The sequence below is a fragment of the Brassica napus genome, chromosome A3 (assembly GCF_020379485.1).
Source record: "Brassica napus cultivar Da-Ae chromosome A3, Da-Ae, whole genome shotgun sequence".
NCBI classification, from domain to species: Eukaryota; Viridiplantae; Streptophyta; class Magnoliopsida; order Brassicales; family Brassicaceae; genus Brassica; species Brassica napus.
Window position 1 is genome coordinate 17,239,996 of NC_063436.1, and position 27,985 is coordinate 17,267,980.

General features: G+C 38.0%; 6 protein-coding genes, 1 non-coding gene and 1 pseudogene across 7 annotated transcripts; 5 read left to right on the forward strand and 3 right to left on the reverse strand.

Moving 5' to 3' along the window:
* Positions 1-222: 222 nt before the first annotated feature.
* LOC106390481 (ABC transporter C family member 3-like) lies at positions 223-5,975 on the forward strand. Its single transcript, XM_013830949.3, has 8 exons — positions 223-2,831; positions 2,912-2,998; positions 3,365-4,000; positions 4,079-4,243; positions 4,316-4,825; positions 4,943-5,248; positions 5,317-5,620; positions 5,717-5,975. Exons 1-8 carry the CDS (start codon positions 471-473, stop codon positions 5,824-5,826), a joined length of 4,479 nt encoding a protein of 1,492 aa, XP_013686403.2. The 5' UTR covers positions 223-470; the 3' UTR covers positions 5,827-5,975.
* Positions 5,976-7,382: 1,407 nt separating this feature from the next.
* LOC106395666 (cilia- and flagella-associated protein 251-like) lies at positions 7,383-10,245 on the forward strand. Its single transcript, XM_048776404.1, has one exon. The coding sequence runs from the start codon at positions 9,488-9,490 to the stop codon at positions 10,115-10,117; it is 630 nt and encodes a 209-aa protein (XP_048632361.1). The 5' UTR covers positions 7,383-9,487; the 3' UTR covers positions 10,118-10,245.
* Positions 10,246-13,171: 2,926 nt separating this feature from the next.
* On the reverse strand, positions 13,172-13,742 carry LOC106394903 (B3 domain-containing protein REM2-like). Its single transcript, XM_013835448.3, has 2 exons — positions 13,438-13,742; positions 13,172-13,346 (listed from the first exon to the last, which is right to left on the reverse strand). Exons 1-2 carry the CDS (start codon positions 13,712-13,714, stop codon positions 13,318-13,320), a joined length of 306 nt encoding a protein of 101 aa, XP_013690902.2. The 5' UTR covers positions 13,715-13,742; the 3' UTR covers positions 13,172-13,317.
* Positions 13,743-13,790: 48 nt separating this feature from the next.
* LOC111214389 (B3 domain-containing protein REM7-like) lies at positions 13,791-14,339 on the reverse strand. The gene is made up of 2 exons (XM_048777008.1): positions 14,313-14,339; positions 13,791-14,204 (listed from the first exon to the last, which is right to left on the reverse strand). The coding sequence occupies exons 1-2, from the start codon at positions 14,337-14,339 to the stop codon at positions 13,791-13,793; spliced, it is 441 nt and encodes a 146-aa protein (XP_048632965.1).
* Positions 14,340-16,748: 2,409 nt separating this feature from the next.
* On the reverse strand, positions 16,749-18,150 carry LOC106391361 (pentatricopeptide repeat-containing protein At3g13160, mitochondrial-like). The gene has a single exon (XM_013831984.3). The coding sequence runs from the start codon at positions 18,096-18,098 to the stop codon at positions 16,926-16,928; it is 1,173 nt and encodes a 390-aa protein (XP_013687438.1). The 5' UTR covers positions 18,099-18,150; the 3' UTR covers positions 16,749-16,925.
* Positions 18,151-24,534: 6,384 nt separating this feature from the next.
* LOC106391100 lies at positions 24,535-26,368 on the forward strand (annotated as a pseudogene).
* A 155-nt stretch (positions 26,369-26,523) lies between these two features.
* Positions 26,524-26,604, forward strand: TRNAL-AAG. The gene has a single exon. It is a non-coding gene; the product is annotated as a tRNA-Leu (tRNA).
* BNAA03G32730D lies at positions 26,533-27,979 on the forward strand. Its single transcript, XM_022717648.2, has one exon. The coding sequence runs from the start codon at positions 27,480-27,482 to the stop codon at positions 27,828-27,830; it is 351 nt and encodes a 116-aa protein (XP_022573369.1). The 5' UTR covers positions 26,533-27,479; the 3' UTR covers positions 27,831-27,979.
* The last annotated feature ends 6 nt before the right edge of the window (positions 27,980-27,985 follow it).

The window sequence follows — 27,985 nt, forward strand, 5'->3', positions numbered from 1 at the left end:
TTTGTTTACTTCTTTAAGTTCCGTATATCAATACTTTGGAAACAAATCATGTCACGTTATTAAAATAAGAAAAAAGAATTTTTTTAACAAAAAAGATAGAAAATAAACAAAACAGAACATCCTGTTTTAGGCAAACAATTGCAACAAGAGTTGATTATTCAAACATGTGAATGACTTTAAATACAAATAAAATGTGAAAGTTTATAATAATAAAGATCCGTGAAAAGCGATGAAATAAAAGAAAGAAGAACCCTTTTCGCCACCAAAGTGGCCGTATCCTCTCCTCTCTAGTGGGGTTTGAGAAAGAGAGGAACGCTTTGTCTTCCTTTCTTCGTAGTTTCTTCTTGAGCGTGCTCTCCAAGCTTTACTGTCTACATCAGCTCTTGTATAAGTACTTACTCCTTCGTTGAAACCAAATCATTTGAAAACAGAGGAAATAAACAGAGAGAGAGAGAGAGAAGAGCAAAGCTATGGACTTTCTTAATTCCACGAAGGCTAATGGTATGTTGACGTTGTTGGAGTTTAGGTCTCTTCTTCTGGAACCTATTTTCGTTAGATGCGTCTCTGGTTTGTTGCACGCGGTTTTGTTGCTGGTTCTGTTTTGTTCATGGGTTAGGGGAAGAAACAATGGGTTTGGTTCTGTTACGGAGAGGTTAAAAGATAGAAGAGGGTTCGGGTTTAAGTCGGTTCTGTTTTGTAGTTTAGTTCTGTCTCTACTTAACCTCGTGTTGACGTCCTTGAGTGGTTTCTACTGGTACGAGAGTGATTGGTTAGATGAAGAGCAGCTAGTGTCTCTCCTCATGTTTCTATTACAAACGGTTTCTTGGGGAGGTTTGTCTGTTTCCTTGCATCGCTGCAGCGATTATGAGATGAGAAAGTCTCCACTTTTGCTTAGGATCTGGTTAGCTTTCTATCTCGCGGTTTCTAGCTACTCTCTTGTGGTGGTAGACAAGAGACAAGTTCATCTTCTAGTGTACGACATAGTTTCTTTCAGTAGCGCTTTGCTTCTCTGCTATGTAGCTTTCTTCAAGAAAGCCAGAGGAGGCAACAACAACAACAACAGCAATGGAGTTTTGGAAGAGCCTCTCTTGAATGGAGCTTCAACCGTTGGTGGTGGTGGGGGGAGTGATGAGGCTACTCCTTACTCTAGAGCTGGTCTTCTCAGTCTCTTGACTTTCTCTTGGATGGGTCCATTGATAGAGATCGGAAACAAGAAGCCCCTTGATCTTGAAGACGTGCCTCAGCTTCATGATAGCGACAGTGTAGTTGGGTTAGCTCCTAAGTTCAGGACTATGCTTGAATCATCATCATCAGATGGTGGTGGTGGTGGTGGTGGTGTGACAACGTTCAAGCTCATGAAAGCGTTGTTCTTTTCAGCTCAGTGGGAGATTCTAGTGACTGCCTTCTTTGCTTTCATCTACACGGTGGCGTCATACGTTGGACCAGCGCTCATCGACACGTTCGTCCAATACCTCAACGGACGTAGACAGTACAACAACGAAGGCTATGTGCTGGTCATCACTTTCTTTCTCGCTAAGCTTGTGGAGTGTCTCTCGCAGAGACATTGGTTCTTTAGGCTGCAGAAGGTTGGTATCAGGATGAGATCTTCCTTGGTGGCGATGATATACGAGAAGGGTCTGACTCTTTCATGCCATTCGAAGCAAGGACGCACAAGCGGTGAGATTATAAACTTCATGACTGTGGATGCTGAGAGGATTGGTAATTTTAGTTGGTACATGCATGATCCATGGATGGTTTTGTTACAAGTCGGTCTAGCTCTTTGGATATTGTATAGGAACCTTGGATTAGCTTCGATAGCAGCTTTGATTGCTACCATTCTAGTAATGCTTGTGAACTTCCCTTTTGGGAGGATGCAAGAGAGGTTTCAGGAGAAGCTAATGGAAGCTAAGGACAACAGGATGAAGTCAACATCTGAGATATTGAGGAACATGAGGATACTCAAACTTCAAGGATGGGAGATGAAGTTTCTGTCAAAGATATTTGATCTGCGGAAGTCTGAGGAAGGTTGGTTGAAGAAGTATGTGTATAACTCAGCTGTTATAAGCTTTGTCTTCTGGGGAGCTCCTACTTTGGTCTCAGTGTCCACCTTTGGTGCTTGTATACTTCTTGGGATTCCACTTGAGTCTGGTAAGATACTCTCAGCGCTTGCAACGTTCAGGATCTTGCAAGAGCCAATCTACAATCTTCCAGACACTATCTCCATGGTTGTGCAGACCAAAGTCTCTCTTGATAGGATTGCGTCTTATCTCTGCCTAGACAACTTGCAGCCTGATGTTGTGGAGACGCTTCCTCAAGGAGGTTCAGACATAGCTGTGGAAGTGAGCAACAGCACTTTATCTTGGGATGTTTCTTCTGAAAGCCCAACTCTAAAAGACATCAGCTTCAAGGTCTTTCCTGGGATGAAGGTTGCAGTTTGTGGTACTGTTGGCTCTGGGAAGTCAAGTTTGCTTTCATCTATACTTGGTGAAGTACCAAAGGTATCTGGAAGTCTTAAGGTTTGTGGGACAAAGGCCTACGTGGCACAATCTCCTTGGATTCAGAGTGGTAAAATTGAGGACAACATCTTGTTTGGTAAGCCTATGGAAAGAGAGAGGTATGAGAAGGTGCTTGAAGCATGTTCTTTGAGTAAGGATCTGGAGATACTCTCGTTTGGTGATCAGACTGTTATAGGAGAGCGTGGCATCAATCTGAGTGGTGGACAGAAGCAAAGGATACAGATTGCACGTGCTCTATACCAAGATGCGGATATTTATCTGTTTGATGATCCTTTTAGTGCTGTGGATGCTCACACAGGGTCACATCTCTTTAAGGTACTTCTTAGACATAAGAGTGTGATCTTTTTGTCTTTTTAACTGCATCATATTGAGTTTCATTGTTACTGTCCTTGCAGGAAGTTTTGCTGGGGCTTTTGTCTTCAAAATCAGTTATTTATGTAACTCATCAAGTTGAGTTCTTACCTGCTGCTGATCTTATACTGGTATGTGAATACTGACTAGTAGTACTCTCTTGGTTTCGTAAACAGCATCATTTTAACACTTTTTTTGTTATACAAAGAATATCATTTTCGAATTTTAGTGCAGTTTATACATTGTTTAAGTTTTACATTACTTGAAAAATGCATGGATCTTATAAATATTCTATTTATCTCAAACACCATTGGTTAAATAGATTCAATTGTTAAAAACATAAATGTATTTAAAATATTTTATTAATTTGTGTGAAAAATGGCAAAATTATAATTTTTATGAAACGAGGAAGTATTGGTTTCTTTTGTCTTTTCAATATTTTGTGTCACTGAGGATAAGTGAAATGATCCAAACTCATCTGTCTTGTGTCTCATCAGGTAATGAAAGATGGAAGGATCAGCCAAGCTGGAAAATACAATGACATCCTCAGCTCTGGAACTGATTTCATGGAGCTTATAGGTGCTCATCAGGAAGCTCTTGCAGTAGTTGGCTCTGTTGATGCTAGTTCTGTCTCTGAGAAACCAGCTTTAGGCGGCCAAGAAGATGCTATTGGTCTTGATGTGAAGCAAGAAAGTCAAGATGTGAAGAACGATAAGCCAGACACTGAGGAGACCAAAAGACAGCTTGTGCAAGAGGAAGAGAGGGAGAAAGGTAGCGTTGCTTTGGATGTATACTGGAAATATATTACACTAGCCTATGGAGGAGCTCTTGTGCCTTTCATAGTGTTGGCACAAGTTCTGTTTCAGCTTCTACAGATTGGAAGCAACTACTGGATGGCTTGGGCTACTCCTGTTTCTAAAGATGTGGAAGCTCCTGTGAACATCTCAACGTTGATGATTGTGTATGTTGCTTTAGCCGTTGGAAGTTCCCTATGCATTCTCGTTAGAGCCACTCTTCTTGTCACCGCTGGTTACAAGACTGCTACTGAACTGTTTCATAAGATGCACCACTGTATCTTCCGCTCGCCTATGTCTTTCTTTGATTCCACACCAAGTGGAAGAATCATGAATAGAGTATGTCTCTGGACACTAGTTATATTATAATTTTTATATCTCTATTTTATTTAGTGATCATTTCTTTTTGTGTTACAGGCTTCTACAGACCAGTCTGCAGTGGATTTGGACATACCATATCAGTTCGGATCAGTTGCTATCACAGTGATTCAGCTTATAGGAATCATTGGAGTTATGTCTCAAGTTTCTTGGTTGGTTTTTCTTGTCTTCATCCCTGTGGTTGCTGCCTCCATATGGTATCAGGTACTTTCTCATTCTAATCTAGTAGGTCCATAAAGATTTGATTCCGTAAATAATAATCTTTCAACTTTGCAGCGTTATTACATAGCTGCAGCAAGAGAACTGTCACGTTTAGTTGGAGTATGCAAAGCCCCACTGATTCAGCATTTTGCTGAAACCATCTCAGGGTCAACAACCATCAGGAGTTTCAATCAAGAATCAAGATTCCGTGGCGACAACATGAGGCTTAGTGATGGTTACTCTAGGCCCAAATTCTATTCAGCTGGAGCAATGGAATGGCTTTGCTTCCGCCTTGATATGTTATCTTCGCTCACATTTGCATTCTCACTTGTTTTCTTGATATCTATACCTACTGGAGTGATTGATCCAAGCCTAGCGGGACTAGCAGTGACTTATGGACTCAGTTTGAATACCCTGCAAGCTTGGCTGATATGGACTCTCTGTAATCTTGAGAACAAGATTATCTCTGTAGAGAGGATTCTTCAGTATGCAAGTGTTCCTAGTGAACCACCTCTTGTGATAGAATCAAACCGGCCTCAACAATCATGGCCTTCACGTGGAGAAGTGGACATCCATGATCTTCAGGTACCAAGATTTCATGCTATATTTTATTTTTTAACGTTTGGTTAATTATGCTATTACAAATTATTATGAGAAATATTACTTAAAATTTCATTCTAATCATATGTGTCACATTGTTAGGTCCGTTATGCTCCACATATGCCACTAGTGTTGCGAGGAATAACATGCACATTCAAAGGAGGGTTGAGAACAGGAATAGTTGGAAGGACAGGAAGCGGGAAATCGACTTTGATTCAAACCCTTTTCCGAATTGTTGAGCCTTCAGCTGGAGAAATAAAGATAGATGGAGTGAATATATTGAACATTGGGTTGCATGACTTGCGTTTGAGACTTAGTATTATACCTCAAGATCCAACCATGTTTGAAGGGACTGTGAGAAGTAACTTGGATCCTCTTGAAGAGTACACTGATGATCAAATCTGGGAGGTGAGTCTGTTTAGTTTCAGTCTTTCTTTAACTGTTCAGCCTTGACAAATGATTCATCTGTGTTTTAGGCTCTTGACAAGTGCCAACTAGGTGACGAGGTGAGGAAGAAGGATCTAAAGCTGGACTCGTCAGTGAGTGAGAATGGAGAGAACTGGAGCATGGGTCAGAGACAGCTTGTATGTCTTGGGAGAGTTCTTCTCAAGAGAAGCAAGATCTTGGTTCTTGATGAAGCTACTGCTTCTGTTGACACTGCAACTGATAATCTCATCCAGAAAACGTTAAGAGAACACTTTTCAGATTGTACAGTGATAACCATTGCACACAGGATATCTTCGGTTATTGACAGTGACATGGTTCTGCTACTTAGCAATGGTTTGTCTGAAACTATTTCAAATCATTTTGATAGAACCATGTGTTTTTGAATAGATGGATCATTGAGGAGTGTGTTGTTTTTTGTTATATGTGTAGGGATCATTGAGGAGTATGATTCGCCAGTGAAGTTGCTGGAGAATAAGTCTTCATCTTTTGCTAAACTTGTGGCTGAGTACACTGCAAGATCTAGTTCCAGTTTTGATTAAACCTCTCTACTTTCTTGGTGATATGATGACGATGAAAAAAAACTTACCATAGTTTTGTTTTTAGTTATATCTTGTAAGGTTTTAAGCCAAATAATTGATGATTCTGCATCGTTACTTCAAATTTATGCAAACAATGATGTTTCATTCTTCGGATTGAACTTGTTCTCAAGTCTCAAACGTGGAAAATGGTTGAACAGATAGTTCATTGATATGTTTACATTAGAATATTTAGGTTTGAATTTTCGAAAATAAATAAATTAGGAAAAAAGTTTCTCAGCTACACCATATTTAGTATAATATGGTGCAAACCATCCAGAGTTTAGAAATGTGTCGAAACCTACACGATGTATATGATAATACATGCCACATATACGACGTTAATAAAAACATGGTGCCAACATCATAACGAGGTTTAATTGATTTTAGCTTAAATAATTGGGGTCAGAGCGTAATTTCTTAAAGTTAAACTCCAATTAACAAAACCCGTCCCGACCCGTTCGATAAACCCGACCCACACTTAACCATTCCCCCCAAATCGATTTCATTAGGGTTCTAAACAAGAAAAAATTGGGAATTTCGAAAAGAGAGTGAGAGATTCGTGAGAGACAAAGAGAGATTGCAGAGACAGAGAGAGAGAGATCGATTCAGTTTCGGCGACGAATCCGGATGTGGTAATTGAAGGTCTCACCGGATGAGAAGATAATGGCGGGCGAAGATTTTGCCTTCTATCAACAGAAAATACCTGGTTACTATCTAGGAATCGGTATCAGAAACGAACAAGTCGGTTCTGTGCATTCGGTTCATTCACCTTATTTCTTCCTTGATGAAAATGTTCTTCCCATTGGATCTGCAGTGTTTGCTGCCTTAGCCGAGATGTATATACAAGACCATCAAAATCAAACCAAGTCTGGACAATGAAGAAGTCTTACGACCCATGGAAACTGAATTTCTCTCTCTCTCTTTGTCTCTGCAATCTCTCTTTGTCTCTGACGAATCTCTCACTCTCTTTTCGAAATTCCCAATTTTTTACTTGTTTAGAACCCTAATGAAATCGATTTGGGGGAAATGGTTAAGTGTGGGTCGGGTTTATCGAACGGGTCGGGTCGGATTTTGTTAATTGGAGTTTAACTTTAAGAAATTACGCTCTGACCCCAATTATTTAAGCTAAAAACAATTAAACCTCGTTATGATGTTGGCACCATGTTTTTATTAACGTCGTATATGTGACATGTATTATCATATACTTCGTGTAGGTTTCGACACATTTCTAAACTCTGGATGGTTTGCACCATATTATACTAAACATGGTGTAGCTGAGAAACTTTTTTCCAATAAATTATATAGATTAATGAAGAAAAGAACTTGAGAACTGATTATATATATATATATATATATATATATATATATATATATTAAATTCTCTTCTTCTTTTTTGTCAGCATATTAAATTCTCTTCAATTTACCATTTAATGTTACTTCAAGCTATTCAAGCTATACTATTAAGTAATTACTAAGAATAAAATATATGCATGTCCATGCATAAAGATCAGAAACATAATTTAGAATAATTTTCCTTTTTTTTTAAAGAAACAACTTTCTCAGCTACACCATGTATACTATAATATGGTGTAAACCATCTAGAGTATATAAATGTGTCGATAACTATATAATGTATATGATAAATACATGCCACATATACAACGTTAATAAAAACATGGTGCCAACATCATAACGAAGTATAATTGATTTTAGTTTAAATAATTGAAGTCAGAGCAAATTTATTAAAGTTAAATTCCGACCCGAACCAAATAAAAAACCCGACCCAGACTTAACCATTTCTCTCCCCAAATCGATTTCATTTGGAAATTTAGGGTTCATCGTTCAAAACAGAGAGAAAGAGACAGAGAGAAAGAGATAGAGAGATTGCAGAGAGGGGTTTGGTGTTATCGAATCAGTATCAGTGAATTCGAATCCGGATGAGCTAATCGAAGGAACAAAGCGACAATGAGGTAAGAACCCTTGCTTGTTTATACCTTGATTTTTTCACACCCATAGAACTTTCGACCCGGATTTTTGTCTGTCTAAGCTTGAGATATCTTCGCCACCAACCCACAGTAACAAAGCACATTGCTTTCATTTACCTTGCCCTTTCCCTTATTGCTCCATCTTCCACCAAATTTCATCTCTCTTTCTCTGTTTCTATCTCTTTCTCTCTGTTTTGAACGATAAACCCTAGATTTTCAAATGAAATCGATTTGGGGGAGGAAATGGTTAAGTCTGCGTCGGGTTTTTCGTTTGGTTCGGGTCGAAGTTTAACTTTAACAAATTACGCTCTGACCCTATTTAAACTAAAATCAATTAAACCTCGTTATGATGTTGGCACCATGTTTTTATTAACGTCGTATATGTGGCATGTATTTATCATATACATCGTGTAGTTATCGACATATTAATATATAATCTGGATGGTTTGCACCATATTATAGTATACATGGTGTAGCTGAGAAATTTTTTTTCTTTTTTTAATATACTCTATTGGCTAATCTGGTCGGATAATTTTTTCTTTTATTTTATTTTGTTGTAAATATTTTTTTTGCTTAAAAATATTTTCTATTTAAAACATGAAAATAAAATATTACAGGTGTTTGTTGTTTACACATTAAGTAGGATGTAGGCCATAAACACAGAGTATTACATATTAGGTGAAGTGAATGTGAACCAAATCTTTAACGAACACATATGATTTTCCCTTATTGTCTTTTGGCTTTATGTTGACATGATTTTTTGGGTTTAATATAATTTATCGACTTCACCTTCACGTTTGCATATATGTATTGTCCATTTTTTTTCCACAATCATTGCGTATTACACGATTATGTTTTAGTTAGTCAAGTAAAAAGGACAATGACATTATGACAACCCGCCCTGTGGAACTACCCGTCCATAGGTCCCAGGTTCACAGCACTGCAGCGCACCGACTCCAACCCCTCTATTATGAGTTTTCACTAACTCTATAATTAGGTTGTTGGTGAGCCTCGAACCTAGGACCTCACCCTTTAACACCATTTCCACAGGACAAGCTGTCACCAATTGATTTGCAGTTCGGTGCGTTGCAGCGCTGTGAGCCTGGGGCCCATGGGCGGATAGTTCCACAGAGCGGGTTGTCACAGACATATTCTGAGGAAATTATTGTCCACACGACCTTACTCCCTATCGAAACTTGAAAGACCAATCATCCTTTGAAGTCGCTTCTATTTCATTTTGTTTAATTTTGTATTAAACTACATTCTGCCAAACTTAAATATACGGCAACAAACACACAACGATTATAAATATTTTTCTACTAGAGCAACTATATCACCTAAATATATAGTATACATGAATATATATAGTATATATTATAGAAATTCTATAAATTAATATTCGATAAATTAATTGAATGAACATAAAAAAAACATGGTGCCAGAATCAGAAAAAAGGGCAATTTGGTAACATTCCAAGATTCCTATTGGCACAACTGTCTGAATAACTTCTATATATATCAAAGCCGATGAGTGTAAACCTTTACACAACCACACTTAAGTCTTAAAGCTGAGGATTCCTTTTCTATCTTTCTTATCTTTCATCACTCACTCACAAAAGCAACGAACAATCCAGAGAGATGGATCAAATAAAACAGGAGATTCTGAAGAAACTTACCAAGCTCATAGTAATTTTAATATGGGTTTCATCTCTTTTAATCACTCTCAACTCCTATCTATACAGGTTCACAATTCAACTTGTAACACACGCGGTAGATAAGAACTACATGTTCCTACTCTCCAGTGCTCTCTTAGCGTTTGTTGCTAAGGGCATCGCTACGTCAAAACCAGCAGAGGAAGATTGGAGCAAGACCGATAAAACCTTTGATTACCGAGATTTCGAGAGTTACGATGCCATATTGGAGCTAGAGTATTCCCATGTGCATGAAAAAGAAACATATTCTTTTCTTGCAGAGGAAGTTAGTACAAATGATCAAGAAACCGAAGAAGAGAAAGAAGATCAAGAAACCAAAGAAGAAAAAGAAGATCAAGAAACCGAAGAAGAGAAAGAAAAAGAAGAGTATGATGAGCCATTAACAGATAATGGTGATCTAGAGGAAGAATGTGATATTGATGGCGGATTTAAAGAAGAGGAGGATAATGTGGGAGTGGTGACGGAGGAAGAGATGAACAAGAGATTCGATGAGTTCATTAGAAAGATGAAGGACGAGCTTAGAATCGAAGCTAAACGGCACTTGATCGTTGTTTGATTTCTATAGTTAAGTTAGTTTTGTTTAAGCTTAAACGCATGCAATAAGGTCATATAGAGCGAGTTTTCTAGACTCTTCTTCATGTCATATGTACTTTGAGTATCTCTTTTAATGGAATCTCTTTCTTATATGCAACTCGCGTTACACTATTTCTTATAAAACGATGTTTAATGGTAGACACGAAAACGTTGCGTTGTAAATATTGTGGTGTATTAGATATCACATAACTGTTCAAAACAATGTGTCATCGAGTAAATAAATATAAAACGTTTTGAAACCACACATAAAATCTACTCTATTTGAAAAAAAAAACATGCAATAGTTATATTTGTGAAAATGTCATTTAGTGGTATTACTCTTTATATTATGCAAAAAAGGAGCTCATCATTAGAGAAATGCATGCAATACAACTAGAGAACAATTTAGTACGTACGATTGATGATGATCAACGTATGACTATATGCACATATAAATAGTCCATACACGTATCATATCGATCTCTATTATTAATTCTATATCCTAGACTGATGTACAATACACATTATTAGCTATGCGTTGTCTACACTCGATAGTATCCGGAAACAATGCTGCTACGCACACGTGTATTTTTGCATATTATGATTTTTAACTTAAAAGATATGATATTTCATGGCTTTATTCAGGAATTCTGATCTTTTGGCCGTCGATATTTTTTTATTAAAATATTTGATTTCTTGATCTGAGAACTTTTAGATCCATCAAATGAAACATAAGAAAATTAGTGTCGTATAAAAACAGCTGATGCGATGATGAAACTGTAAACTAGGGGAACATCTTACGATTATGTTACCATTGCTCTGAAAGATAAATAAAATCAGTGAGAAATAATTTTTATCCGGAGCAAAGATTTAAAACAATATTAATACATTTACAGTTTTAAATTTTCAACAGGGGCATAATTAAAATTCAGTACAAATTTACACCAGTTAAAAAATTTCAGGGTGGGCAGCTGCCCCCACCCACTCAAGGCATAGCTCTGCCCCCTGAATAAAATGTATCACCATATTACGACATTTTTTTATTGAATATGGTAGTATCGAACTCTAAAATCATAGTTTCATAAACTTAGGTACTCACTACTGTTTATAATCAATAATGTTAAGTTAACGTCAAAATGTTGAGTCAGTGTGTGTGTGTGTGTGCATATAATAACATGATCCATCTATCCAAGTGGAACAATTATCAACGAATAATCGAATCTAAACTAAAAAGCGGATATATTTTTGTTTAAAGACTCGATAGATTCTCTCATCTTCGCTTTTAGTTTTTAGAGTTCCATGCTTTACTTTTTTTTCAGTTTCCCACTATCCTACATAACCCACCACAAGTCTCAAAAAATAATAATTAATTTGTGCTACATTGAAGCTTTGATTACAATCTTCTAGTCAGTAGGTTTTAACCTTTTCCCAAAACAAGTTTAAGTACATGTACATTAGCAACACGTTCTATTTATGTGATATCAACTCTATTCATCCGATAGGTTGGTACTTAAAACGAAAACATGTGATATAAGTATTTAACTAATTTTAATTGATCAAACCCATTAATCAACAGAAAGTGAGCAAATCGGAAAGAAGAGTTTAGTTATGTTAAATGTGTCAAACAAGCAAGGATGGTGTATTTGAAGTGTATGTATAATGAATATTAGGTACTCAATTCTATATGATTGATTACAAATATAAATATTATACAATATGTTCTTTTGCTTATAATAATTAAGTTTAAGAAAATGACTTAGAGCGGAAGATCCATCGACTAGTAATAGACTATACGATCTTGACACAACATAACAGGTCCACTCGTGATCATACATGTATGAGAAAGAAAATGAGATGATTATATAAACGGGTCAATTTATCTCAAGTTATATACATGTTAATATTAGGCTGTGATTGCAACATGTTTGTAAGTACCCCGAACAAACGACTTTATGCATCTGGGTTTGCATGATTGTATAATTCCTAACAAGGAATGAATGAGGGAGTGTATCAATCAATCATGGATCTATTTACACATTACCAAAAATCCAAATTAAAAATAAAATAACACTGAAAGAATCCATGGAGAAGAACAGTAAACTCAATCAATGGATAACGAAACCAAACAAAAAAGATCAAGTTGTAATAATATAAACAATCAGACTCTCTTATAGAATTAAGTGGGTCCAATTAATATTGATAGAAAAATGATCAAATTCAACAAATACAATCATATGCTTAATAATTCTCAAACAGCTAAAGCCAAAGACCATAACAATATTTGTAAAATGCTGGGAAATATATATTCGTAAAAGATGTCACAAGACTCGTAAACGTGTAAAACAAATCAATATTTTTGGGAAAGATCATGCATTCAGATGCTATTGTTTGAGTTTATATGGAAAGATGGATGAAAAAGTAAATAGATGCAATTGTTTTCAAGTACGTAAAAGGAAGCTATGGTGCATAGCTCAACTTTTGTCTTATTTTTTTAACTGAAAATTATAAAACAAATAGTTTTGGTGAAAGGGGTTTAAGGGAGGTGGTGAAGTTGGACAACCACAAAAAGCAAATGATGAGAGAATGAGAGGTCAATTTTGAGGTAAGAGTAATCAGAGCATGAGCATTGGTGAACCCCACTTTGGGGTTCACCAAATTTTTTTAATATTTTTTTGTGGGCCCATAAACAGTTATGAATCCGAATTTGTTGTTTTCTGCATTAGTGAACCCGAAGAAAGAGTTCATAGGAATAAAATAATAATATTTTTTATTTTTTTTTAAATTTAAAATTATTCAGAATACATGAATAAAATATTAAAATATATTATAAAATTTATGAAAACATTTTATTCAACCTATGTTTTAGTTTTGGAGTTTAAGTTTTGGTTTTGAGATATGTTTTAATATTTTGGTTTGTGTTTTCAGATGTAGAAAAGCTATGTTAGAGTTTTGGAGTTTATGTTGTTTCTTAACTTAAATTCAATTCATAGAAACATTTTGTTCGATGATCAGTCTACGCATTCAACAAAGGAATTAAGTTCGAGAATGTTTAACTTAGGATAAAAGTTCACATAGAAAAACCATTCAAGTTTTACAAACCGAAATACATAAGTTGATAAGTTGCTAATGAAACAAAAGGAAACAAGTTAAGATGATAGAGAGGAAAGACCGCAAAAGAGCCATCTAATTTCGTGAGGTAGAAGCAATGCTACCTGTAGAAGAAGAGAACACAAGTTAAAGCAGAAGCAAAGTAGTAACATTGAAGATATAGACAACACAAACAAGTCAAATGAGAAGACTTACCATCGATTCTGCTGAAGTGCTTGATCAGTAGTTCAGTACACTCCTTCCTTTCCGGACATACACACAGTAATGGAGTTGTCGTCCCGTCTCCAACCACGTTGAACACAAACAAATCTCCGTTGGTGCATCTGTTATCACGACAGAACTTTCTCCACCCTCTGCTGATGTAATATGCGCCGTCTGATTCGCTAAATCCGAAGCGCGCAGTCCATGACTTTCCCTCCTTGTTGACAAGTTTGACCTCTTTGCATTGTTGGTTCAAAGCACCACACCTCATAGCTTCCACATGAAGAAACTACAAACACATACATAACATCAGCCAAGAAGCAGTACTAGAATCACACAATAAATAACTAAATTTTACTCACCATTTTGTCGTCCTTTTGATTTGTAGGAGTAACCTCAGCCAAGAAGCAGTAGTCGTATGAGAAAGTAGGAGCATCATCCGCGTCGGACCACAGAATCTCACAACAGCTAGGACCAAAAGGAGTCACATGAAAGACCATGTCTCCTTCGTGTTTGAAGATGACAATGTCACCGATTCGAAGATCATGTGCTTCGGTGAACTCTTTCCAACCTTTGGTGAGTGTCCTGCCTTCTCGGATCACCTCCCAAATTTGATCCGAAGCGTCCGATCTTAGCTTCCATGGTTTATTGATCTCAGCCCCTTGTATGTGTTTTGAGTAGAAGTCAAGTGGTATTGCCACGCCACTGTGAAAACCAGGAAGAAGAGGCTTGAAGAAATGAGGTTCTCGGGGAGTTTCCATCTGCAACAATCGAGTTCCAATTACATGTAAGAAACAAAGAAGATGAGAAAGACATGTCCCGGTTCAGTCAAAACCGGAATCATCCAAATTATTCTCTACCGCTATTACATGAGTGGCTCGATGGAAGCAATCCATCGCCTAAAGTATGGTCCTATTATCGTATGGCCAAGGTAACAACGACTCTATTCCGACTAGAAATCTAACCAAGAACCAACGAGTTTACGCTTTGGTCATTACTACGAGCCACTACTTAGTTACTAACTGAAGTGAATATAACCTCTAAACCCATCTATCGATTTGAAATTTCACAGAAACTAACCCTAATGAAACGAGCATGCCGATTTACATCAATTAATCGAAAACCCTTTATCGATTTTAAAACCCTCAAACAAAAAATCCCCAAATCGATTTAAAACCGAAACACAAAAAGATGGAGAGGAGGTGGAGAATTCTACCGTTCAACTCAATACTCACCTAAGAGGTGGAGAAGAGAAACCAGAGTGGATTTGCTGGAGAATACCGCCGGAGATGGAGGTCGCACAGAGAATCGCCTCAGAGAGAAAAAAACTCTAGCTTTTACGGAGATGAGAGAAATGAATCAAGACGCCGAGACCCTTCTTTCTCTCTCGCCAACGCGGAAAGGAGAAGCCACTGAGAGGAGGACACGTGGCTTGAACCCGCCCCTTACGAGTTCAACCGTAAGGCCCGGTTCGGCGAAACAAACCCTTTTTTTATGTGTTTTTAATCAATTGGGCCTATAATTATATATTGACTCTCTTTAATCAAAACTTTGTTCCTTGAAGCCTGTGGGTGCTGTGAACTGGAAGGATGATGGACCCAACATTCCTGATATTCATTACTAATCTTGGAACTGATCACCTATTAAATTTATAAATTATCACATGTTTGATTCTCATTAGAAATGGTTTACTTTCGAGTCATTCTTGGGTTCACCCCCTAGGGTGAACCTCTAGGTTCACCAACCAATAGAATTTCATTATTTCAAATTCGATATCTTTTAAAAAAGGAAACAAAATATTCTCAAACTATATTATGTTTTTAAAATAAAAAAGTAAAAAAAAATAATAGTTACAGAAAAAAGAATTAAAAAAAAAATATTTTTAATGTTCTCAACAAAACACTAAACACTAAATTCTAATCCCTAAATCCTAATCCCTAAACCCTAAATCCTAAACTCTAAACCCTTGGGTAAACCCTAAACTCTTGGGTAAACCCTAAACCTTTGGATAAATCCTAAACTCTAAATAAAAAAACACTAAAACCCTAAACCCTAAACGCTTGAATGTTTTAGTGTATAGTGATTTTGATTTAGAGTTTAAGATTTATCCTAGAGTTTAGGATTTATCCTAGAGTTTAGGGTTTATCCAAGGGTTTAGGGTTTATGATTAAGGGTTTAGGGATTAGAATTTAGGGTTTAATGTTATGCTGACGATGTAGGGTTTATTTTTAATGTTTATGATTAAGGGTTTAGGGATTTGTTTTTGTAATTATTACTATTTTTTTTTTACTTTTTAATTTTAAAAACATAATATAATTTGACAATATTTTGTTTCCTTTTTTAAAAGATATCGAATATAAAATAAAACAATTCTATTGGTTGGTGAACCTAGAGGTTCACCCTAGGGAGTGGACCTAAGAATAAGTCTTTACTTTCTTAATAAGATGTACGGACTTTCAAACCCATAATTTTCTTATCATTAAAAAAAGAACTGATTAAAGAGAGTCAATATATAATTATATAGATAGTTAGAGGTAAGTCCAATACTACCACAAATGAATCTTTTCAGCTAGGTCTAATCGCCGGTTTCAAATTTTCTTGATTAAGCCATACCGAGCTTTGGATCAATCTCTTGGGGCATGTGGGTGCTCCTACGAGACTATGGCTATGTTGTCGGGTCGGATAAGTTAATTGTGTACCATCAAACTAGGCAACTTTTGAATTTAAATCTACAGGCGTGGCACATAGCTTGCAATGGTATGTGAAATGACGATAAATTATCTCCACCAAAGATTACGAAATTAGGATTATATTATATAATTTGTGCTATTGTATGCATGTTCAGTGTTCCATCTTCATAATAGAATCTATAACATTTAACGAGAAAACTCTGAACCTCCGAAAATTAATAAAAAAGTGAAAAACAAAATCACAAGAGACACCAATATAACCTTGTTGCCTTGCAAGTGGAGTTAAATGGTTGACAAATCTAAACGAGTGATAACAAGATAGGAAAGCCACCATTATGACGCCTTCGTTAAGGGAGTTGCTACACGCTTATCAATCACTCTTCTTGCCAGTAGAAAATCCTGGTAGGTGATCGATCAGTCACGGTTTGTACATATTGAGCCGACACAGGACATTGTGTTTGATGGCTTCTTCGGACATCTCAACCCGCTCCATCAAGATCTCCTTTCTTGCAGATGTTGGGAATTGAATAGTGTTTTTTATGGCATCAACACCAAATTGAAGTACTAACCTATGTTACATGGAAACAGAAGCAGATACGTGGAAGCGGAAGCGTATGGAAGCGCGAAAACGAAATTTTTAAAATAATTAGGAAGCCGGTACGTGACAATTAAAGAAGGCACAAGAGCACAAAACATCAGGTAGTTCAGTTATTCAAGTGCAAACAACAAGACACTTAAAGAGAGAAACACAGGCTAGAAACTCGTTGATAAGCTTGCTAATGAACTACTACTTTACTCTTCGGAAGAGAGACGTAGCTTGAACTGTAAATACTCATTCTTATTCGCGAGTTCAACAATCTCCTCAGCTTCTTCTCGCTTTGACCCTTTCACCAACTCATCAACCACCTCTTGCATGATGTCCCCATCCACAAGTAAACGCTTACTGAATATCTCTTTACAGAGCTCAAAAGCTGACTCTAAATCCCCAGCCTTACACATTGCAGGAAGCAAAGACGAAAAAATCAATTTCATCGGTCGAAAACCGTTCTTCTCTAACTCCTTGTACCACATCTTGGCTTCATCAACTTTGCCTTCACCAGCACATCCTCTAACCAAGGCAGTGAACGTAAACACATCAGGTTTGATCCCATTACCCTTAAGTTCCTCAAATAGACTAACCATCTCTTCCGACTTCATCTCCAAAGCTAATCCTAACAACCGAGCATTGTAACTACGTATATCTCTACCAACATCCTTCTCTATCATCCTACTCCATATCTCTTCCCCCTGCTCGAAATGCCCCTTTGTATAAGACTCATGTAACAGCAAGTTGTAGCTGAAATGATCAGGCTTCAAACCCTTGTTCTCAATCTCATCAATCAACGCAACAGCTTCGGACAAAGAACCCTTTCCACACAACCCTTTGATCAAAGTATTATAAGAAGCAATGTCCGGTTCAATCGAGAGCTTACCAGGCAGCTCGTTGAACATCCCTTCAACCAAATCAAACTTCTTGGAGTTCACACACGCGTTCAACAAAGCGTTGAAAGACAATACTGTTCTCTTGCAATTTCTCTGAGGCATTTCGTCGAACACCTTCTGCGCATTCTCGAACATACCTGCTCGGCCGTAAAGGTTGATGATTCTCGCGACGAATCCTTCCTTTGACATGTTTGGGTACTTGTTCTGCTCCTCCAGGATCTCCTCGATCCATTCGAACTTCTTGGCGGCGGCGAGGCGGCGGACGGTTCTCTCGTAGACGGGTTTGTTCTTGCGGAACCATTCTGTTTCGCAAGCCTTTTTGAACTTCTCTGTGATGTGCTTTGGGTCGGTTTCGTCGTTTACGAGGGTGATGAGGGACGGTGTTCGTTGCGAGGTTGCGGCGACGGCGGAGAAAAAGCGGATGTTCGTGGTGGTGTTGAAGCTGTTAGTGCTACGGAGGAGAAGGCGAGAAAGAAACGACATCGTTTTGTTGGTTTTTGAATTGTTTTGTCTTTTGGTCGGAATGGTCAAGGTTTCTATTGGTTTATATATAGAAATTGAATTACATTTGGTTTAGTCTATTGTATATATTACATCCGGTTTGTTCCGGTTAGCTAAACAGCTCAAGTGTATATAGTGACTCATTTGGTCACACGTTAATGTTAACAGAAAGTATTCATATTTTGTCTTCTTCCTTCTCTCATGAGCTCATCCTTTCTCCATGTTTGCTTGAGGAAGAAGTCCCCTTTTCTGTTCATCTGAGTTACTAAAATGGTATCAGAGCGTTGAGCATAGCTCAACATCGTTCTCTCTTTTCGTTTTCGGTTCGATCGAGCTCCGTTTTGGGTTTTCTCACCTTCGGTTTGGTTCGCTCGTCCTCTGTCTTCTGGGTTTCGTTTTGGATCGTCGATCTTGTTCCGATGGTGGTTAATCTCCGTCGCAGTCGCCGTTCCGGTCGTTTTACACGTGCTGGTAGCTCGAATCCTCTCCCTGGTAGCTCCGCTTCTCCTCAGGAAGCCGTTGTAGCTCCAAATCTCGGAGATTCGTTTGCTCTCGCCGCCGTGATGAACCCTGACAACGTTCACTCTCCGCTGTTTCTCCATCACGCCGACCATCCAGGCTTGCAGATTGTTTCCGTACAGCTCGATGGATCTAACTACACTCAATGGTGTTCTGCCATGAAGATCGCCCTTGATGCGAAGAACAAGATTGCCTTTGTCGATGGCTCTCTGCCTCGTCCTGATTTGGCTAATCCTTTGCTACGCATCTGGTCTCGCTGTAACAGCATGGTAAAGTCCTGGTTACTTAACTCTGTTACTAAGCAGATCTACGGTAGTATCTTATCATTTGATGATGCCACTGAGATTTGGGATGACTTGCACAATCGTTTTCACAAGACCAACTTACCTCGCACCTTTCAGCTGATACAGCAGATCCAAGACCTTCGTCAAGGTTCTATGGATCTTTCTGGTTACTACACAACCCTCAAAACCTTATGGGACAACCTTGATGGTGCTGAACCCTCTGAGATGTGTTTGTGCTGTAACACTTTTAACTGTGTCAGTCAGCGTTCTGCTAGGGCGAAGGTCGAGAGGGGCCGCATCATAAAGTTCTTATCTGGCTTGAATGAGAAGTACTCTATCATTCGCAGTCAAATCATTATGAAGAAGCCCTTACCTGATCTTGCTGAGATTTGCAACATCCTCGATCAAGATGACAGTCAGCGCCAGTTCAACTCTGTGATTGCTCCTACTGCATTCCATGTTAGTCACGACACTACTCAGTCCTCTGCACTGACCTCGTCTGCTAGCACAGCCCCTCCTAGTGATCTCAACAACTCACAAGCTGGAGTTTTGAATGCATTTTACAAGAAATCAAGCGCCATCTGTTCTCACTGTGGCAACACTGGTCATGTTATCGACCGTTGCTACAAGTTACATGGTTACCCTGTTGGTTGGAAGAAAGGGAAACCAACCTATGATAAATCCAAATCCACCGCAGTAGCAGCCAGTGTCTCCGCTCAGCCTTCTCCTGTCTCTGGCTTGGATAATCTCGTTGGTCAACTGAACAAGGACCAGATACAGAACTTCATTGCTTACTTCAGCTCTCAGCTCCAAACTTCTGAATCAGCTTCTGTTTCTGCAGTCCAACAGCATGACCCGTCTGGTATTTCATTCTCATCTTCCACATTTCGTTTTGTTGGTCTTTTGAGCTTTGCTAACTGCGTTACTGATCAACAAACGTGGATCATTGATTCTGGTGCTACTCATCACGTTTCTCATAATCGTAGCTCCTTTACTCTTCTTGACACATCTGTGCATCCCCTTGTGAATCTTCCTAATGGTTCCTCCATTAAAGTTGGTGGAGTAGGGAAGATAGTGCTTACTAAAAGTCTGACCTTGGAGAATGTTCTCTTTATTCCAGAATTCCGTTTGAATCTGATGAGTATCAGCTGCTTAACTTCAGATCTTGGTGCTCGTGTGATCTTTGACTCTGGATTGTTTGAAATACAGGATCCTTCCAGGGGGTCGATGATTGGCAGAGGTAGAAGGACCGCAAACTTGTATGTTCTGGATCTTGAAGCTGCAGGATCTCCAGTTTTGGACGCTTCTCTTTTTCATTCAAATGCCGTTGTTGATGCCGCTGTTTGGCATCAACGGTTTGGTCATACTTCTTTTAAACGACTTGAACTTCTCAGTGATGTACTTGGATTTTCGAAAGCTAAGAATAAAGGATCTTTGCATTGTGATATTTGTCATCGTGCTAAACAAAAGAAGCTTTCATATACCTTAAATCCCAAGCTACGTGCTCATCCTTTTGACTTACTTCATATTGACGTCTGGGGTCCCTTCTCCGAGCAAACTTCAGAAGGTTACCGTTACTTTCTCACCATAGTCGATGATCATACGAGAGTCACTTGGGTCTATCTTCTCAGATTGAAAAGTGACGTTCTTACAGTATTCCCAGCCTTCATTCAAATGGTTGAGACCCAGTATTCTGCGCGGGTTAAATCAGTTCGTTCGGACAACGCACCTGAATTACGTTTTGATGCTTTATACAAAGCCAAAGGCATCATCTCATACCATTCTTGTGCAGAAACTCCTGAGCAGAACTCTGTCGTTGAAAGAAAGCACCAACACATTCTTAATGTTGCTCGGGCACTGATGTTTCAATCAGGTGTTCCATTGAGCTTATGGGGAGACTGCGTTCTCACTTCAGTCTTTCTCATTAATCGAACACCCTCTCAAGTCATTTCCAACAAGACTCCATATGAGATGCTTACTAACAAGGTTCCTGATTACTCTCACCTCAAGACATTTGGATGCCTCTGTTATGCAAGCACTTCTCCTAAACAACGCCACAAATTTCAGGACAGAGCCCGTGCGTGTGTGTTCCTCGGTTATCCTTCGGGCTACAAGGGTTATAAACTTCTTGATCTGGAGAGCAACAATGTCCTTATTTCACGAAATGTGGTATTTCATGAGACATTGTTTCCTTATCTCAAACCGTCTCTACCTACTGGTTATACAGATTTCTTTCCGCGGCTCTCTGTACCTACAGAACCATCTGCACCTGCTTCTTGTTCTACTCCTACGGTGATTCCTCGTGAGGTATCTGTTCCAACAAAACGGGTTTCCAAACCACCGCGTCATCTTCAGGATTATCACTGCTCCTCTACCGTGTTGTCAACGGAACATCCTATCTCTCATGTTCTGTCTTATGATGCTCTCTCTGATCCGTATATGATCTTCATCAATGCATTAAATAGCATTCCTGAACCCTCTTCCTACGCACAAGCTTGCAAACTTAAAGAGTGGTGTAATGCAATGGGCATTGAGATTACTGCTCTTGAAGATAATAGCACTTGGATTGTGTGTTCTCTTCCTGCAGGCAAGAAGGCAGTGGGGTGTAAGTGGGTTTACAAGATCAAACTCAATGCAGATGGTACTCTTGAAAGATACAAAGCACGTCTCGTCGCTAAAGGCTACACTCAACAAGAAGGCTTGGATTATGTTGAGACCTTTTCTCCTGTGGCTAAGCTAGCCACTGTGAAACTTCTCATTGCTGTTGCAGCTGCAAAGGGTTGGTCTCTCACTCAACTCGACATCTCTAATGCCTTCCTCAATGGAGACTTAGAAGAGGAGATATACATGACTCTCCCACCTGGCTACTCTCCAAGACAGGGGGAATCTTTCCCACCAAATGCAGTTTGTAAACTCAAGAAATCCCTTTACGGACTTAAACAAGCCTCCCGTCAGTGGTTTCTGAAATTTTCTGCTTCTTTACATCAGTTGGGTTTCAAAACTTCCTCTGGCGATCATACTCTCTTCATCAAACACTCCGGAAACGTTTATATGGCTGTATTAGTCTACGTGGACGACATAATAATCGCCAGCAATTGTGATCATGCCACTGAATTGTTGAAGAAAGCTCTTGAAGCTTCTTTCAAACTCAGAGATTTGGGAACACTTCGTTACTTCTTGGGGCTCGAAATAGCTCGTTCCTCTGCTGGGATTACTCTGTGTCAAAGGAAGTATATTTTGGATCTTCTAACAGAAACGGGTCTACTTGGTTGCAAGCCAGCCTCTATTCCTATGGATCCTAGTGTCAAGCTTTCTTCTGAAGATGGTGATCCCTTGGAAAACCCTGAAGTGTATCGTCGGCTGATTGGGAAGCTCCTTTACTTGACATTTACCCGACCTGACATCACGTTTGCAGTTCATCGGTTATGTCAATTCACTGCGCTTCCCCGTGTTCCTCATCTCCACGCAGCCTACAAGGTTCTTCATTATCTCAAAGGAACAGTTGGTCAAGGACTTTTCTACTCTGCCAGTTCTGATCTGCGTCTCTCTGCGTTCGCTGACGCTTCTTGGAGTTCTTGTCCCGATTCTCGTCGCAGCATTTCAGGTCTGTGTATCTTTGTTGGCTCTGCACTCATTACTTGGAAGTCAAACAAACAGGACACAGTCTCATGTTCATCTGCGGAATCCGAGTATCGTGCCATGTCTGAAGCTGTGCGCGAAATGATATGGTTTCGTAATCTCCTTGAAGATCTCTGGATTGCTAGTCCTGGCCCTGCTCCTCTCTATTGTGACAACACCGCAGCCATCCATATTGCGAACAATGCCGTATTCCATGAACGGACAAAACACGTTGAACGTGATTGTCATGTCGTTCGTGAACGTGTTGTCTCAGGCATGATCAAGACGCTTCATGTTCGTTCAGAGAACCAGCTGGCCGACATTCTGACTAAACCCTTATATCCGAGTCCCTTCCGACATATCTTAAGCAAGATGGAGTTCATCAATATCTTCGCTCCATCTTGAGGGGGAATATTGGTTTATATATAGAAATTGAATTACATTTGGTTTAGTCTATTGTATATATTACATCCGGTTTGTTCCGGTTAGCTAAACAGCTCAAGTGTATATAGTGACTCATTTGGTCACACGTTAATGTTAACAGAAAGTATTCATATTTTGTCTTCTTCCTTCTCTCATGAGCTCATCCTTTCTCCATGTTTGCTTGAGGAAGAAGTCCCCTTTTCTGTTCATCTGAGTTACTAAAAGTTTCAAGGGGTTTTAAGAGGAACAACGGCTTCAGTACTTAAGATTAGGTTTGCACGATTACTCAAAAAAATCAAAATTATGTGGTGGTTTTGTAAAATTACGTAAGATTATGTTATTTATATTTTAATACTATAAAACTTTATTAATATTGTTATAATATTTTTATATATGTTTTAGTTATTTACAAAAGTTTTATGAATTTTAATTAATTATGACAAATATAAAAACCATAAAATACAAATAATTTTGAAGTTTTGCTTTTTGAGAATAATACTTTTAAATTTCAAATATAAAATTTTGGAATCTTAAAAAAAATAGAGTGTCTTTTTGGATAATTTTTCTAAACTTCTAATGAATATGATCAGTACTAGGGCTGTTCAATATGGTAAAACCGAACCGTACCGAACCGAACCGAACCGAAATAGACAATATGGTTTGGGTTTGGTATATACCATATAAACCGAATGGATATAACTTTATAAAAACCGTAGGATTTGGATATAGTTTGGTATGTAACCGATTAAACCGAATAAACCGAACAAAACCGATTAAAAGTAGAAACATATAAATATGTATCTATTTTATAACGATACATGAAAATCTATTTGTTACATAAGTTAAATTTGTGTTAATAACTATTACCATAATTTTATAGTAATAAAAAACCTTAATTTGTAAAACACTTGAACTATAACTAAATAACAATACATCACAATTCAGACATCTTATTTTCTAAGTCTTTTTTTGATCTTTTTGCTTTATTTTAGTCTTCACTAAATTAATATGAAGATTATAAATTTGATGGATAATAATTAATGGAAAATTTTCAATTGAAAAAACATGACTTTAATGAACACTAAATATGGAAAAGTGGAAAAACTTTTCTTTCATGTTTTTTTTTTGTTTCATATTTTTATTTTCAAAATTTAAAGTTTTGATTTTAGTTATAGATTTGATTATTTTATTTGATGGTAGAAGTATTTTTACTTTTTTGTTCATTTATTTGAACATGTAATATATTTTTAATAAATGACGGTGTTGACAATATGACTCTAAAATTCATATAATATGATTTCAAACAAAATAATTATGTTTTTGGTATAAAACCGAATAAACCAAAAACCGACGGTATATAAACCGAACCGAAGTAAATATGGATTTAGAATGATAGTTATATTTTACTAACCGAAATACCGAAAACCGAAAAAAACGAACCGAAACCGAACCGATATCCGGATTGAACACCCCTAATCAGTACTCTTATACAACTACACACAACCCGCCGTTTTGTAGACGTTCAAACGGCAAGCGATCTCATTACAAAAAATCCATGTATAAATACCAGACTTGCTTTCCTTTTTTTAACTTCATCCCTCTCGTAACACGCCCGAGTCATCTCGTCACTCATCTCGATTTTGATTTGATCGTCTCTCTAATTGGGAACTAGGGTTTTTTTCCCCCGAAGATGACGACTGCAGCTCGACCAACGTGGGCTCCGGCCAAGGGAGGCAACGAGCAAGGTGGTGCTCGGATCTTCGGCGCGTCTCAGAAGTACTCGTCCCGTGACGTCGCTGCTCACACAACTTTAAAGCCAAGGTTAGATTTGCTTAAACTGGTTCCTTTCCTCGATTCGATTCGAGGCAGACCCAATCACATGTGAATTGCATCGAATTATATCGAATTTATCTTTGATTGATGAGGTTCATATGCCCTGAGATCCGTAGCCTCATGTCTTGTCTTCTAGGGATTTTATTTATGTTTTGATGATCATAACGTGTTGTTGCTTATTTGTTGGCAGGAGGGAAGGGCAACACACTAAAGAGGAAGTGGAGAAGAAGAATCTTCGTGATGAGCTTGAAGAGCGTGAGAGGCGACACTTCTCTTCCAAAGACAAGTCTTACAGTGGTATGTTAAGATTTATACATTTCAAAGCTTTTTTTTTTTTACTAATACAATTTTGTTAAGCTTCTTCCTTTATTTCACTAATGTGCTATTGTTTTTGTTAGTAGATGATAGAGACCACAGGAGAGGGAATCAGCTATTACTGGAAGGTTAGAGAATTTATATTATTTTTTTATTTTTTTTGATTGGATGTCACAAAATACATGTAGTTTGATCATATGTTTTCTAACTTTGATATTCTTGATTTTAGGTTCTAAAAGGGGCCCTGAAGATCGGATTGTTCCTCGCAGTGTAGATGCTGATGATTCTGATGTTGATATCAAAAGTGATGATGATAGGTACCTACTCTTATCTTCTTCTTTGCGGTTCTTTGTTTTTTGTTCTTTAAGTTTGGCTAATAATCAAGTTTCGGGCTGGTAACTAGGCATAGCTGTAAGTCATTTTACTTGTCAATTGGGACCTAGCTTAGGTAAAATACAGTTGATTATGTGGTAAATCCCGGGGAAAATGTTCTCCTGGCTGTCTTGTGTCTTACGTGGGCGCATTATTCTATAATTTCTTGGAAATATCTTACGATTTGTTGTCTTTGTTAGTGATGACGAAAGTGATGATGATGACGAGGACAACACTGAAGCCCTTATGGCTGAACTCGACCAGATAAAGAAAGAAAGGGTGGAGGAGAGGCTCAGGAAGGTAAGTCTTTGTGCTGATTCTGCTCAGATTACTATTTAAAGATGGCTAGGATAGTTTTTTCTTTAATTATATTTGACATAAGCAAGATTTGTCTTGTGACAATGTTTTCTAATGTATCTCTATCAATATCATGCACATTTTCCAGGAAAAACAGCAGCAGATGGAAGAGCTAAACGCCAAAGAGGAAGAGCTTCTCAAAGGAAACCCACTGCTTAACAACTCCAACTTCGTTTAGTGTCAAAAGGAGGTTAGCACCTTTTAATACCTTTGTTTATTCATGAATCAATCTTGGGATCATATACTAATTGTTTTCTACTCTTTTGCAGGTGGGATGATGATGTGGTGTTCAAGAATCAGGCACGTGGGGAAATGAAAGCACCCAAGCGGTTCATCAATGATACAATCAGGAATGACTTCCACAGAAAGTTCCTGCACAGATACATGAAGTGATTGAACAAGAGCGTTACTTGGTCCTTGTCTGTATTGATGGATGAATTAAGGCTTTTAGATTCTGTCTCTTGTACTAAAACTGAACCAATCAGTGATTGTTATATGGTTTATAATCGAAAGCTTATGCGTTTGACTCTATTGTATTCCCTCAGATTCCTACTCTTTCTTATTCACCACTGTCACTATGACACTTGCAAAGATGGAAGTAGCCGACGGGCCGAGTTGATACAGTTGGTCATTACGTTGACATCACATAGATAAATAAAAATATGAAGGAAATACAGACATCTAATGTTGATATGGCCGAGTTGGTCTAAGGCGCCAGATTAAGGTTCTGGTCCGAAAGGGCGTGGGTTCAAATCCCACTGTCAACATCATCTTTTGATTTTTTGTTTTCTGTCATTAAAATTAGAAAAGGACACCAGTGGGAGAAAAAGGAAGGATTTGCTAAGGACAGAAAGAGCATCAAATTAGTTTTTATCGCCATATTGTAGATATCTTTTAGTGTGTGTTTGTCTAATTTAAGTGTGGCTTTTTATATCTAGCTTAGATTATGTTATGTAGACTTTAGAGTATTTGGGTTTTGGAGTTTGTTTTGTTTCACTGCCATAAGAATAATCATTTGGTAGAGTCTCTCTCATTAGATGATCCATGACTCATTTTTAGTTCCTATCCTACCTTGCTTAGGCTGCATTATTATACGATTTATCTTAAGAATCTCTGCTTAAGGTGAATCCATAAATCTTTAGCCCTCATGTTGAATGCTTCCCGCGGTCTCTTCTTATGCCTATAGATTTGAATTTTGAACTCTGGTTAAATTTTGAGCTAGTGCATGTGTAAGTAGTTTTTTTTTTGTCAACTGTTTATATAGGTTTTGTTGTTCTAGAAGTATATGGTAATTGTTATGGTTAAAAGGGATTTAAAATAAATTTGATGAGTTTAAAGATCCCTAACTTGTAGCTACACCTAAGAGTTTTCTTTCATCAGAGAACTTCTTAACAAAAAGCAAACATCTATTTACGGCAGAGAAAACGATAATCTCTTCTGATATTCAGAACCACAAAAGAAATGGTATATAGAAAAACCACTATTTTTAGATGTACATTTTTTTTTTACATTTAACTTGATTTTCTCTAATTTTCAAAAGCCTTTTCTCAGTTCCACAATTTCATTGTCGTCTATTTTTAGAGGTTTCTCTATTCGTAAGAAGGTAAAGAGAAACAAAGAAGGAAGGAAAGAAAAAAAAAAAATGGAAGGGAAAGAGAAAGAAGAAGCGAAGAGGAGGACGATGATGAATAAGATCAAACTTAAGGAGACACAACAAGAGATAAGCCAAGAAGACGTCAAAAGACAAGAAGCTTACAACATGTCCCCACGTGTACGTGGTGGTGGTGGGCCAGCGGGTATGGTGAAGTCATCGAGCGTGAGGCTAAGCTGTTTGTGTGCACCAACCACACACCCTGGCTCCTTCAGGTGCCGTTACCACCGTCGTAACGCTGGACTCGGAATGTCACGTGGCATATCTGTTCCGACTAACCTTTCCATGTTGGCTGGAGGAGGAGGAGGCTCTAATTCTACCTCTGGCTCTCCCAAGTCCTGAAGTCGTCCCACGATTAAAATAAAATATTAATGAATGTGTTTCTTCTCAATACTAAATTTCTCAAATGTGTGTTTGTATATAAAATATTGAGACAGGCTTTGATTTTCTTTTCTTTATATTATGTTGGTAAATAATTTTCTCTTACTTTATATTAT

What these genes read in the sequence shown, in the direction of transcription:
- BNAA03G32730D (XM_022717648.2), top strand. Translation starts at nt 27,480, where the DNA reads ATGGAAGGGAAAGAGAAAGAAGAAGCGAAGAGGAGGACGATGATGAAT.
- LOC106391361 (XM_013831984.3), bottom strand. Translation starts at nt 18,098, where the DNA reads ATGTCGTTTCTTTCTCGCCTTCTCCTCCGTAGCACTAACAGCTTCAAC.
- LOC111214389 (XM_048777008.1), bottom strand. Translation starts at nt 14,339, where the DNA reads ATGGATTGCTTCCATCGAGCCACTCAT. An exon ending in GCTTCCATCGAGCCACTCAT is followed by an intron (nt 14,205 to 14,312) that starts GTAATAGCGGTA and finishes CGATTGTTGCAG; the next exon opens with ATGGAAACTCCCCGAGAACC.
- LOC106394903 (XM_013835448.3), bottom strand. Translation starts at nt 13,714, where the DNA reads ATGAGGTGTGGTGCTTTGAACCAACAATGCAAAGAGGTCAAACTTGTC. An exon ending in GCACTTCAGCAGAATCGATG is followed by an intron (nt 13,347 to 13,437) that starts GTAAGTCTTCTC and finishes CTTCTTCTACAG; the next exon opens with GTAGCATTGCTTCTACCTCA.
- LOC106390481 (XM_013830949.3), top strand. Translation starts at nt 471, where the DNA reads ATGGACTTTCTTAATTCCACGAAGGCTAATGGTATGTTGACGTTGTTG. An exon ending in CTGCTGCTGATCTTATACTG is followed by an intron (nt 2,999 to 3,364) that starts GTATGTGAATAC and finishes GTGTCTCATCAG; the next exon opens with GTAATGAAAGATGGAAGGAT. An exon ending in GGTTCTGCTACTTAGCAATG is followed by an intron (nt 5,621 to 5,716) that starts GTTTGTCTGAAA and finishes TTATATGTGTAG; the next exon opens with GGATCATTGAGGAGTATGAT.
- LOC106395666 (XM_048776404.1), top strand. Translation starts at nt 9,488, where the DNA reads ATGGATCAAATAAAACAGGAGATTCTGAAGAAACTTACCAAGCTCATA.